General features: G+C 57.7%; 1 protein-coding gene across 6 annotated transcripts in view; it reads left to right on the forward strand.

Moving 5' to 3' along the window:
* CARS2 (cysteinyl-tRNA synthetase 2, mitochondrial) overlaps positions 1 to 12308 on the forward strand; it is a 54890-nt gene extending 42582 nt beyond the window's left edge. For 4 of the 6 annotated variants that reach the window (XM_045567332.1, XM_045567327.1, XM_045567328.1 and 1 more), the window contains 6 exons: positions 674 to 740; positions 5763 to 5901; positions 8503 to 8623; positions 10475 to 10573; positions 11391 to 11688; positions 12121 to 12308. In XM_045567332.1, coding sequence (XP_045423288.1) covers positions 674 to 740; positions 5763 to 5901; positions 8503 to 8623; positions 10475 to 10573; positions 11391 to 11687 — 723 coding nt within the window. In that variant the 3' untranslated portion in view covers position 11688; positions 12121 to 12308. The remainder of the gene's footprint in view (positions 1 to 673; positions 741 to 5762; positions 5902 to 8502; positions 8624 to 10474; positions 10574 to 11390; positions 11689 to 12120) is intronic. The other 2 variants (XM_045567329.1, XM_045567330.1) reach the window with 1 other exon arrangement.
* Positions 12309 to 13010: the final 702 nt, after the last annotated feature.

Below are 13010 nucleotides of genomic sequence, written 5' to 3' on the forward strand. Positions count from 1 at the left end.
CAAATGTAGAAATTTCCATTTCTTTATGAACAGATGTTTTATAAATTATCCATAGGACAATACTGGTTGGGTTATCAGTTTTTCTAATGTTTAATCAGAGTCAGGAGACGAACTTAGTGCATGTGCTGACCTCAGTGTTTGCAAGAACTGTGCCGCCTGCGAGCAGGGCTTCGTGTCTCGACCCCTGGCTGACTGGGCTCGGAGGTCAGCGGGGCTAACCGTGGCTTTCTCCTGCACGGTCTCCCCTCGAGCAGTGTGTCTCCCGCCACCTCCCGTGTCCCCTCCGCACCAGGCACGGTCTGAGTGGTGGGCTGGCCACCTGGAGGCATCTGCTGTGTCCCTGTCTTCTGTCTGTGCCGTGCATCAAAGTCCCCAAGGCTGACAACAGAACAGGTTTCTCTTGGGCCTGCTCAGAGCAGGAATTTCAGGCTTTCTTCTCTTGCCGTTTCCGCTCAATGCTGAGCTTGAACATAGACAATTCAGTGGGGGAATTGCCAGGGGAAAGAGTGGTAACTGTGAGAGTTTGGAGACAAAATAAGCCTTTTCCTTAAAATTCCTGATTTCTTGATATGTACAGATTAGCTCACATAATTGTAGTAAAGAAGGTAATCTCTGAGTGATACAAAATGTAGGAAAAAAGCATTATAACTGTGCTTATTTCTCCCTTTATTAGGACTTTCTGAAGACGTTTTCCCCCGATGTCTTCCGGCTCTTCTGCATGCAGAGCAGCTACAGGTCAGGTGAGCCAGAGACCCTCGCCCTCTGGGTCTGATGACGACAGTATTCACTCATTTACAGCCTGGAAACGAATCATTCCAGCAGTGTTCGGGGATAGCAAGGTACAGGCCACAGAATAAATGTGAGGCTGTGAGCGTGGGTTCTGCAGGGAGCTCAGCCAGGAGGTCCCAAGCTCATCTCCTAGAGGACGTGGTTTCCGCATCAGGCTGAGTCCTGTCCAGCGCTCCCTCCCTGTGGGGTCTGACAAGCCGTTGGCCAGGTAGCATCTTGGCGTCTGCGCTGTGAACTATGAGGATGACACCGGTCAACCTCACACGGCACCTGAAACACAGGAGCCCTCTAGTGTGGGGCCACCCACCTGTCCCCCCAGGGGCACCGCCTGCTCCTGTGGTGTGCAGGGACAGGGCCCTGGAGGAGTGATGCTGGTCGCTGCAGTGCGGCCTGCTGCCCTGGGGCTGGACTCCTGCGAAACTGTCATGTCCCTGGAGGCCAGCGAGGTAGGGGACAGCAGGCACAGCCCTGTCTGGCTAGACTGCCTGATTGGCAGTAAGGCTTCCAGGGTCTGACTAGCTCTGTTGGAGGAGCTGGGCAGTGAGGGGTGCAGGGGAGGCATGCGCAGCCTGGGCCCTCAGGTGCTGTCCAGCCCCACACCTCTGCCAGGAGGGCGGTGGCCAGGGCTGGGGGGGACCCGCAGTGGTACCTCTGTCGATGGGAGCTGCACAGGGTTCCCTTTACAATGGGGGCAGCCAGCTCCCTCTCACTGAAGTGTAAAAACTGGGTTGATCATAAGGAAACAGTGGAGCTGTACTACTAGTCAGTGCTTGAGTTGGGTGGTGGCACACCAGCAGCTGGGCTAGGCATTCGGAGAGCCCCAGGGGGCTCCCGTGCAGCACCACCCCTTCCTGCCAGGCTGCCCCTTGGCACTGCCCTCTGCACTCACGCCGAGTGTGGCGGCTTCCCCTGGGCCCTCCGTCCGCACAGCGCCTGCCGAGCCTCCTGTCCCAGCTGGGGCCATGTGCCCTACCAAGGTCAGCAGCGTCTGAGTGCTGTCCCTCTGGCCTCCTTGTGCCCCACTGCTCCATTGGTGCCTCTGTCCATGTCCTGTGCTGCTGTCAGACCAACTCCCTCACTCCCCAGGTCGTGTCCCGTAGCGTATGAAAAGACGGGGTGGGGGTGTGCGTCGGGGCACAGTTGATTCTCAGCTCACCTGTGGAGCAAATCTGCCCCAACAACGTACCATATGTCTCTCTCAGAGCTCTCGGCCGTTTGGGTGAGACCCTGGGGCCAGGCATCCCGCTGTCCCCTTGGGCTTCTTTCCCAGGAGGCCCCTCTCCCCTGCCTGTGCAGAGTCTCACCCGGCCATCGGCCAAGCACAGGCTCCCCTGCTCCAGCTGAGGCGCCCAGATGTCTGCACAATTTGGCTACCTGCACAGTCACACAATTAACACAGATGCACACAATGACACATGTGCCACACACTCACAATTAATAAGCAGATGCACACACACAAACTCACCATGACACACAGATGCCACACTCACAATGAACAAGCAGATGCACACAAATATGCTCACAATGGTTTGCAGATGCCACACACAATTAACACGCAGATGCGCACACACAAACATGCTGACATGCAGATGCCACACACACTCACAATTAACACGCAGATGTGCACGCACAAATGCACTCATAGTTGACGCACAGCCATGCACACACTGAGACACACAATTTCTGTTCCCTGAATTACTTTTGCGCTTAGTCATTTGCCATTTGGTGTTTCCTGCCTGGTCTTGCTGGGACACTTAGGGTGAGCAGGTCATGACCTCCCCAGCTGTGGCAGGCTTGGGGGCAGGGACTGTGCCTCTTACTTCCTCTCTCGCACTGAGCACCCGCAGCCTGCACGGCAGCTCCCTTCACGCATGTGCCGACTGGTTACCGTTTCTTTGTGGGATGCTTATCAAGAGAAATGGAGGGACTGCTGCGATATAGTGTTGTAGGGTTATTTACTTGTTTCTCCAGGTTCTTGTAAATTTCTGTAGCAGTTGCATCTCATTTTGCAATCATGGGAATAAACCCCTATGATTTCCATTTTCCTTTATAATATTTATTGTCAGAGGCAGTGAGACAAACCCACAGGTTGATGGAAGATCTGTCTATCTAGCTGTCTTTCATGAAAGCTGTCAGATACAGAAAGACAGTACTTTTTGGTAAATAAACTTAGTGTCAGTTGAAAAAAAAAAGTGTGTTCTGAGTGCAAGGTCCTGTCCGGGCTCTGTGGGAGATGCGGGTGCCACATCAGTGTTCAGTCTGGAAGTTCGGGGCTTTCCCGCATGGCCAGTCCCGCACGGCTGTGCTGCCAGCAAGCGTGGGGCACAGGGCACGGGCAGAAGGCCGAGAGCCATTCCCACACCCCGCTAACAGCAGCGGGCGAGCTTGGCAAGGGTGTGAGGAAGCACATCCCATGTCCTGTGGAGCACAGATGAGCCGTGAGGCTGGCAGGGGCAGCCATAGCCATGCTGGGCTCCCCAGATGCGCGCCTTTCACTCAGAACCCCGCCATCCCAGGATGTGCATGTCCTCCTTTTGCCCGTGTTCTGATGTGCACACAGAACTGTCTTTATCGCGGCTCTGATGTGCACACAGCGTGGCATGGGTTTTCTGCTGCTCACCCTGGTTTTCCACACTATGGATGACCCAGGTCTCTCCCTGCGGGGTGGAACTATGTGTGCTGGGCAGGGGACTTACACTCCCAGGGTTGGGGGTGGTGCAGGAGCAGTAGAGTCGGCCTGAGGACCTGGTCGTCCTGAGACAGAGGGTGGCACGGGTCTCCTCACCGTCTGTCTTGTGCACTGTTCATATAGCATGTTGATTATGTCTCCAGTGAACACGGCCTGGCCATGGCTGTGCGAGGAAGATGCAGAGAGGTAAATTTACTGGGGAAATCTACTGTTTCCGCCTGGCTCTGTGTTGCTAGGAAAGGGAAGAGTGTCTCTTGGAGACATGGTGGATGAACTTCACACACACACAGTGCAGAGCTCTCTCCTCCTGGCTTCTGCTTGTTCCTCCCTCGTGGTCCTTTCAAAAGTGTCCTGAGCCGAGCCCTTCCCAGGGTCTTTTCATCCTTGGAGGCCCCTGCCCCCTCCTCATCACAGACTGTGGAGGGATGGGGCAGGGCTGTGCGTTATTTATTTTATTTATTATTTATTATTATCATTTTCTGAGACCTGGTCTTATGCTGTCACCCAGGCTGGAGTACAGTGGTGTCATTATAGCTCACTGTACCCTTCAACTCCTGGGCCCAGGCGATCCTCCTGCCTCAGCCTCCTGAGTAGCTGAGCCTATAGGCACACACCACCGTGCCCAGCTCATTTTTTAATTTTTATTATTTTTTTTGTAGAGATGGGGTCTTTCTATGTTGCCCAGGCTGATCTTGAACTCTTGGCCTCAAGCAATCCTCCCACCACAGCCCCCCAAGTAGCTGGGATTATAGGTATGAGCCACAGCTCCCAGCCCTACTATTTTAATCTCTGCCTGTGTAGTTCCTTTTGAACTTTGAATACAAATGTGGTCTGAAAAGCAGCTTTCTGAAGCCTGGGCAGCCCTTTTGGGAACTCATTCCCAGTGGGAATTTTGGGTGGGATTTAGGAGGCACTGACCTGCCCATGAGGGATTTCTGGGAACGCTGATCCATCCCCGAGTAGCAGCTTAGCTGGGACATGGACACCCACACTGGACAGATCCCCTGGGCATACGGGGACCTGTCTGGTGCGACCACCTGCTCTCTCAGCTTCCCTCCGGGCCAGAGCTGCCGCCTTTCCTGGAGTGGAAGAGGTGAGTTTCTAAAACCCCTTCCAGCCAATGGACCAGGACAGGGGCAGCCAGAGATCCCACTCCATGCATGCTGCGCTGCACACGCACTTTGGAAAAGCAGGTTGTTTTCTCGCCCATTTTGCCTGTCTATACAGTAGGATCCTCATGGAAAATGCTGTGCTCCTTGACCCGAGGGCAGACCCTGTTGTGCACCTGGGGGTCTGCCTGCCCTCCCAGTCTGGGGTGCATGTTCTTGCTGCCATTCACGTGAATTTTACCCCAGGTCTCCAGGCGTAGGCTTTACACTAGCCTTACCAGCCCTGAGAGCTTTATCTTAGATTTTGTCAGTGCACTGTGGGTTTCTGGGTTTTCCTCTTTTGAATCAAGCTATCCAAAGCAAAAACTGAAACTGGATTTTCAGAAAAAGGAAAACATTTTAAGCAAGACAGTGGAGAACCTTGAGAGAAAGTTTCATCACGCTGCTGCCCAGCCTGAATCCACGTCTGAGCGTGGCATTCCGTTTTGGAACCCACGCTTCCAGGCACGCGGGGCGGGAGTCTGGCGCATGTGCCCAGATAGGCTTTCACAGTGCCGTTTGCTGCAGAGCTCGGCGGCGGGGTCTGTGCACCCAGCCAGGTGGGGACGTTTGTTACCACCTGACACAAAGTAGGCACAGAGATTAGAGTCAGGCTTTAGAAACTTATGACAAGTTGACAGTGCTGGTACCCAGGAATATGTAATCGTTGTGAAATAATTCATCCTTACCGTGTCTTACCACTCAAGGTGCAATAGATTAGAAATGATAAAAAAAAACAGAAAACACACTGGTTCCTCATTCTGGGTCATGAGAAACACTCATTCCACAGCCCCGAGTTTGTACCACTCCTCCCTCTCCCTTCGGACTCGTGAGCTCAGTGTCCTCGTGGCACCAGGGGGCGCGTCCCTGGAGGTGCTTCTCCCCGAGTCAGGTGCTCTGCCTGTGCCTCTGTCAGGGGGAACGCGCCCTCTCCGCGCAGCAGGAGTGTTTTTCCGTGGTTCACCTTGTTCTTCCGGGGCGGGTGACACTTGAGCTGGGACGACCCCGTGGTCTGCATCGTGCAGGTGCAGGGGGTCGCAGTTCACGGAGGGCAGCATCGCCGTCCCGGAACGCTGCTGCTGCTGGTGCTGTGGGCGCGGCAGGCACCACCTCAGACACTGTCTCTCCCTCCTCAGCCATCGACTACAGCGACAGCGCCGTGCTCCAGGCCCAGCACCTGCTCCTGCGGCTGTGCTCCTTCCTCGAGGACGCGCGCGCCTACATGAAAGGGCAGCTGGCCTGTGGCTCCGTCCAGGAAGACCAGCTGTGGGAGAGGTAAGAGGCACATCCAGGACCCTTCTGCCACACAGGGGCTGCTCTAGGGCCAGGGGTGCCTGGAGACAGGGCACTCGTGAGCAGGTGCGGGTCCCAGGGCCCTCCCTCACTGGCTTTGTGGCCTTGGGCCAGTCCGAGGTCCCCGCCTGAGGGTGGGCGTGAGGGCTGTAATGGAGTGCGGTGCGTTCTGGACGGGCTCGCCAGGCTGGGCAGAGCAGCTGGCACTTACGGTGTTTGGGAAACGGAGGCTCGTGTCACTGGACTTCGCAGTGAGAGGAAGACTCGCAGGTAAGTGGACGCACTGGGCCTTCTGAGAAATGGGCATGTCATGGTGGGGTCGAGGGCACAGTGGGGTCGGGGGATACAGCGGGTCTCGGTGACTGAAGCCAAACCTACATCAGCAATCGGCAGAGGAGTCTGCTGCAAGACAGGCGCACAGCCCACCCCACTGGCCCTCAGCGAATAGTGACCTGCGGTCACCGAGGGAGGAACATGCGCTCATGTCCTTACGACGGTGCCTGGGCTGCGCCGTGTAGACTCTGGGCAGAGACAAGGGGCTGAGGAGACGGGGTGACTCCAGTGCAGACAGTGAGTAGGAAGGAAGAGGGGGACCCCGGCACTAAACAGGGATGTCTTCCATGAAAGTTCCAGTCTGTCGCCTGGTTACATGGTAAATGTTTGTCATTATGGAGGCCGGGCGCGGTGGCTCACGCCTGTAATCCTAGCACTCTGGGAGGCCGAGGCAAGAGGATCGCTCGAGGTCAGGAGTTTGAGACCAGCCTGAGCAAGAGTGAGACCCCGTCTCTACTAAAAAATAGAAAGAAATTATCTGGCCAACTAAAATATATACAGAAAAAATTAGCCGGGCATGGTGGCGCATGCCTGTAGTCCCAGCTACTCGGGAGGCTGAGGCAGTAGGATTGCTTGAGCCCAGGAGTTTGAGGTTGCTGTGAGCTAGGCTGACGCCACGGCACTCACTCTAGCCCAGGCAACAGAGCGAGACTCTGTCTCAAAAAAAAAAAAAAAAAGTTTGTCATTATGTGTCACATCGGGAGGTTTCAGGGCTCACGTCAGGCAGAGCTTCCTGGTGGACAGCAGGACACTCCTCCGCTCTCCCCCGGCGAGGGGAAGGAGGTGTGGCCGGCTGCTCGGACGTCTGCCGGACGCTTGCCAGGGGCTGGCTGGGACCTGTGCCCCTTGGGATCCCCAGGAGAGATGAGGAACCTGGGGCTCGTCTGGGGTCTGTCGGGGAGGGGTACCCCCAGAAGACAGCTGGAGCTGAGTCATTCTAGCCGTGGGCCTAGGACCTCCCTGAGCTGGGCTGGGGACAGGCCAGCAGCTCGGCCACCATCAGAGGGAGGAGAAGGACTGCGGGTGGCACCAGCGCAGGGGACGCAGGAAGAAAGACCGAGGTGTGTAGGGGCAGGTGACCCTACTGGCGGGTCTGGAGAGGCCTAGCTGTGCTGTGTGACATCCAGCCCGAGTCTCAGTGGTGCAGAACAGCGAGGGCTTCTCCCTCACGGGTCAACAGAGGCCTCTACGTGTGGCCACTCGGGCCCAGGCTGATCAGAAGCTGTGGCTTCCCCGTCACCACTGCTCACAGGGCCAGAACTGGCCACAGGCCCCTCTGGCCTGGAGGGCACCCAGACGCCGATCCTTCCACATGGCCCCAGGGGGAGGATCAGGGGAAGCGGGCAGAGTCCCCGTGACAGTGACAGCCAGGAGTGGCCGTTTCAGCAGGGCCAGAGGAGCTGAGGCCTTAGGGGTCAGTGAAGCCCGAGCAGGCATATGCGGGAGGGGACCCGGGGGACACACGGCCTCCCACAGGAGTGCCCCAGTGGGGTTGGTGAGGTAGAAGTGTGGACACTGGGCCGTCACCGATGCTGCTCCTTGAAGGACGTCTGAAGGTGAAGGAGAGAAAGCAGAGGTCACTTCTAGAGGTGACACAGAGCAGGCCCTGTTCCCACGCACAGGGAGGGCCCCCGAGAGGCAGGAGCCCAGGGTGCCGCCCTGCTGTCAGCCTCTGTTCTTGGTAGCCCAGAAATGAGGCAAGTTCTCCAAGGACCCAGAGGAGGCGGAAGTCCCAGTCCTGACAAGGCCGCCTGGCACCTTTGGGCACGCTCCCGCCACGAGACATCGGCTGCCCCTGCGGTTCCCCCTATCTCGAGGGTTCCTCACACGGCCTGTCGGGCAGGCGGAGAGAGCCAGTGCCCACCTCTCCTGGCCGCCTGCCCGAGGCTTGCCTCGACCCAGCTCGCACAGCCCGGTGCGTGAAGGTGACGGCTTTACTTTATATCAGCTCTGCCCAGTTTCTCACTGTTGGTTTTTAAACCATTAGGAAAATGCCCACGAGTATCTTGGGTATTCAGATACAACCTTTACAGGTTACCTCCACTCTAGACAAAAGTCTGATTTGGATGACACGGCCATCTGGAGTTGATGTTACGTAGTTGAGATCCTGTTGCTCTAGAACTAGCTTATGAACGTGACTCAGTTAAACCCCCAGCCCTGCTCCCAGGAATGCTGGGCTTCTGAAGGGCTGGCTCTGGCACCTGGTCGAGCTTCCCTTTGGCTTCAGTGACTGTTCTCATCTCTCCTCAGACTCTCCAGCACCAAGGGGACCGTGCAGGCCGCGCTGGCAGATGACTTTGACATGCCCAGGGCAGTGGACGCCATCCTGGGCCTGGTGCACCAGGGGAACGGACAGCTCAGGGTGGCTCAGGTAACAAGGGCTGGCAGCCTCCTAGGCCTGCCGCAAAGTGGGACAGGTGGGGGTTTGCTCCGTGGGTCCTCATGTGGAAGTAACCCACATGGCTCTGGTGACCCCGCCTCCCACAGCTGGTGGCCTCTGGGCACCTACTGACCAGCCCCCTCAGTAAGAGGCTGGAGCTCATCTGGCGTGTGTGGTCTGCCCGGACGGCCTGGCCAGGCCCCAGCCACCCAGCGACTCTGGGAATACACAGAGCATGTGCCACGGCCCTGGCACGCACTGCGTGACCCTCCTGTTAGCGTGCAGGAGCTTGGTGGAGTCTGAGTTTGTTGCTCAGGAGTGAAATGGGAGGACACGGTGCGTTGGGACCCAACTGTGCTGCCCACCCAGCCTGGGTCTTGGGGCCAACTGGGAATGACCAGCTCTTCAGAGATTCTACATGTGCCTGATCCTCAGGGAACACGTTTCATGTACACACTCCATTTGTGACATGTTCTTAGAGAAGTTCTCTTTTTTTGAAATGGGTTCTTGCTATGTGGTCTTGAACTCCTGGCCTCAAGCAGTCCTCCGCCCTCAGTCTCCCAAGTGGCTGGGGACTATAGGTCCATCCACACACCACACCTCGCTCAGAGAGCTTCTGTGTAGAACTTAAGGGAAGACCCATCCACCCCCTTGCAGTTATTGTGTGGTTGCCTACACAATCCCTCAGGGGCTGAGCCTGAACTGCTGGTCCCTGAGGGTGTGTGGAGTGCAAGACAGAGACAGGAGGTAGGCAGCAGACTTTGGTTCCTGTGCACTTTTGAGGGTCTCCTTGCCACGTGTGGGGCTGGAACGGGGACTGGCTGGCAGGTGCTGGCCCTGGGAGGAGCTCCACTGGGAGCCATGTGACCTCCCAGAATCTGGGAAGGAGCGACAACTGTGAAGATGCTATTTGAGGCCAGTTTTGTGCCTTTCACACCTTTGGTAACAATCGTAGGTTCTGGTCCAAATCCTCCATTAGTTCAGCACCTTGGTGGAGGGCTCCGCCATCGCTAGCTGTGCTCAGTTTGGGGTTTTAGAGGACAGATTCCCAGACTGGACCCTGCATCAGTCACAGCAGGCAGGGCTGGGAGGCTGCATCCCTCACGAGCCTGCTGGGCCCACGCGTGTACCACGTACCTGTGGCCTGACCAGCACAGGCAGACTGTGGTTTACAGTCTCCTCTGAGTCACCCAGCTGGTCAGTGTGACGGGCAGGAGCATTTCAGCCCCAGCCCGGTGGATGTAGGGACACAGCACCCGGCACTGAGGGGTTGGGCAGATCCAGCAGCCAGGACCGTTGTGGCACAGGAGCGCTTTCCCCTCTGCCCACGGTGGCCTTCCCCCAAGGCGCTCCGCAGCCTCCTGCCGGCCCTGCACCTACGTGCCGGCACTGCCCAGCCGCCCCAGCTCGGGCTGCAGGGGCTCCTTGGACCTGGCCACCTGCAGTTTTCTGTCGTGATCTTTGCGCGTGCCCAGGAGTGAAGACTGGCATCACGCAAGTGCCGTGCTCCTTGACTGGCGCAAGCACATGTCCGGGTTTCCTCACCTCCACTCTGACTCAGAAATCCAGCCCAGGTCCCACTCACCCTCCGCATGCTGTGGCCCACCCTCACGCCCACCCATCGCCCCCCAGGGCCTCACGACCTAGGACCACCATCCTCCAATGTTACAGACGGGGGAACTGAGGCACCAGGGACCCTGCTGCACCCACGCCCACGTGGTCTGCCAGGGAGGTCAGCTGATGCCGGAGCTGTGTCCTCCCTCACAGAAGCTAAGAGGCCCCAGGGCAGTGCCCACTGGCATCCGACCACGTTCCCAGAGCCCCTGCGGTGCTTCCTTACAGGAACTTCCGGGTCCCAGAAGCCCTGCGGTGTTCGGCGCCATCGTCTCCTACATCGAACAGTTTTTTGAGACCGTTGGAATTTCTCTGGCAAATGGACAGGTAGGTCCTTTTCTTTTAAATGCTTAATTATGGAATTACCTGCATGTTGGTGCAATAACCTTTATCCTTTTAATAGATAATTATAATGCCAAATTAATTTGCCTGCTTTAAAATGTTACTTTCCTGGAAAAACACTCAGAGCTATTATTTATTAACTGGAGTGGTGGATTCCACTTCGCAGCTGGCAAGCGCTTGTGAGCAGAGCTCAGTCCACCTCGGTGGCAGGTGGTCTGTCGTCAGCTCTGCACACACTTCTTTATTGTGAAAGACTCAAAATGTAAAAGTCACATGTACGATAAGAGATTTTTTCTTGAACCATTTGAGAGCAAGCTACGGCCTGACCCTCCTGCCTGCCTGATGCCATGGTGTGCTTCCTACGAACAGGCTTTAACCGAACCCCCTTCAGGCCTGAGCCCCGGCCCCAGTGCAGTCCTTTTTGGCAGAGGGTCCTGTTCAGAAGCCCGCGCTGCACCCGCACCTTCCTGAGCAGCCCCCAGGGCCGTTCTCCGGTGGGAGGGGGGAGTGGGGGTGGGGAGGGGGCTCCTGTGCAGTCCTGATGTACTGGGTGTCCAGGGCCACTGAGCTGCGGGCCGCGGACTGTTGAGCTGAAACAGACGTGCACATGCAGCGCCCTGCAGGGCGTCTCTGTGGTTTTCAATGTTGTTTTCATTGGTCATGGCCACGAGTAAGGAAATGCCCACTTGTCGGGCAGCGGCCCTCACATCTGTACCCCAGCCCTTCCCTGTGGCCCCCGGTGGGCGCTGGGTAGGGCTGAAAGAGGACAGTGGAAGCGTGCGGCTGCCCTGCACCGTTCCAGAAAGAGGCCAGCGCTCGGGGCCTCCGCCCAGAACCCTGCCAGGGAGGCAGACGCGCCCGTGCAGACTCCGGCAGCGTGGCCATGCCTGGCTCAGTGTGTTCCAGGAGACAGCAGCACGGCCACCCTGCACGCCGTGGTGGAGGAGCTGGTGCGCTTCCGGCAGAAGGTCCGGCAGTTCGCGCTGACCACGCCAGAGGCTGGGGAGGCCCGACAGCGGCAGCTTCTGGAGAGGCGGCCCCTGCTGGAGGCCTGCGACACCCTGCGCCGGGACCTCACCGCCCACGGCGTCAACATTAAGGTGAGTGCTGGCCTGGGGACCCCGGGGCCATCACCCTGGTAGCCAGGAATGTCCACAGGTGTCGCACAAACACCAGGTTGTCAGAGGCCCAGAGGGCCCCTGGGACCGTGCTTCCTCGTGAGAGGAGAAACCCACCCAGTGGCAAATCTGGAGGGACGCTGGGGCGGGCCTGTCAGAGCTGGAGGGAGGGGGTCGGGGGGGAGTGGAGGCACAGGCTGGGCAGCGTCTCATGAAGACCCAGGTCCTGGCCCACCCTCTTCTCCCCCCGGGTCACACTGCACCTGCCTTGGCCTCCTGGCCTTTTACCAGAGGGCAGCAGCGTCCCCCTTTTAAGCATCCAGCTGCCTCCCTCAGGGCCAGGTCATCGAAGGATCAGGTGGCAGCACGCTGGACGTGGCGTCCAGTCAGACTCGGGATCTGTTCTCTCTGCAGGACAGAGGCAGTGCAGCCTCCACGTGGGAGCTGCTGGGTCAGAGGACAAAAGGCCCCAAACCAGAGAGCTGATGGAGTGAAGCCAGGACCACCCGCTCACGTCGCGGCCTGTGCTTCCTTACGGTGCAAACTTTATATTAAAGTTTCTATTGTGGCTGATCAGTCAACATTAAAACAGAGCAAACCAACGCTGTCCCACGGTGTCAATGACTACGCCCACAGATTTCATCTGTGATGCCAAGGGCCAGAGGCTCGACATTAAGTCTAGTAAAAGCACGTCAGCTATCCAGCGGGCGTCCAACCAGCTGACGTGCTTGTGCACCATGAGACCAGCTGGCCCTGTGCCCAAGGATGGGACGAGGCAGGAGGTGCGGAAGAGCAGGAACGGGAGGGAAGCGGATGGGAGGTGGCCGTGGCCGAGTCTAAAGCAGAGGATGGGCTGGGCGGCAGATGACGAGGCGGCTTCCCCTCCCGGTGATTACAGAATGTGTTCGCCACAGAAAACACAGGACACCCCTGCAGTCCTGCTACACAGTTAACGTCCTGACAGCTTGTGTCACCTTGGCTTTCATGCTGTGAACAGCCGGGGTCAGGGCTGGGCCTGAGAAAGGTTAGTTGTGGCGAGGTCAGGACAGCCAGGTGAGAGCAAGACGGGGAAATCTGACAAAGACAGGACTGCCCTGTGTGCGGTGCGGCCGCCCTTCCAGAGCACCTGGGAGCTCCTGATCTCACCTTTCTGTGACAGGACCACAGTTCCCAAACGAACCAGCAGGAGCCGGGTGGCCTTTCCTTCCCTCCCCGGCTCACAAACATTGGGCAGGCCCCTCCCAAGTGTCCCGCACTGTGGTGCTGGCATCTCTTGATCCCCGGCACAGCTGTGGGACAAGCAC

The sequence above is a fragment of the Lemur catta genome, chromosome 13 (genome assembly GCF_020740605.2).
Source record: "Lemur catta isolate mLemCat1 chromosome 13, mLemCat1.pri, whole genome shotgun sequence".
Taxonomy (NCBI): domain Eukaryota; kingdom Metazoa; phylum Chordata; class Mammalia; order Primates; family Lemuridae; genus Lemur; species Lemur catta.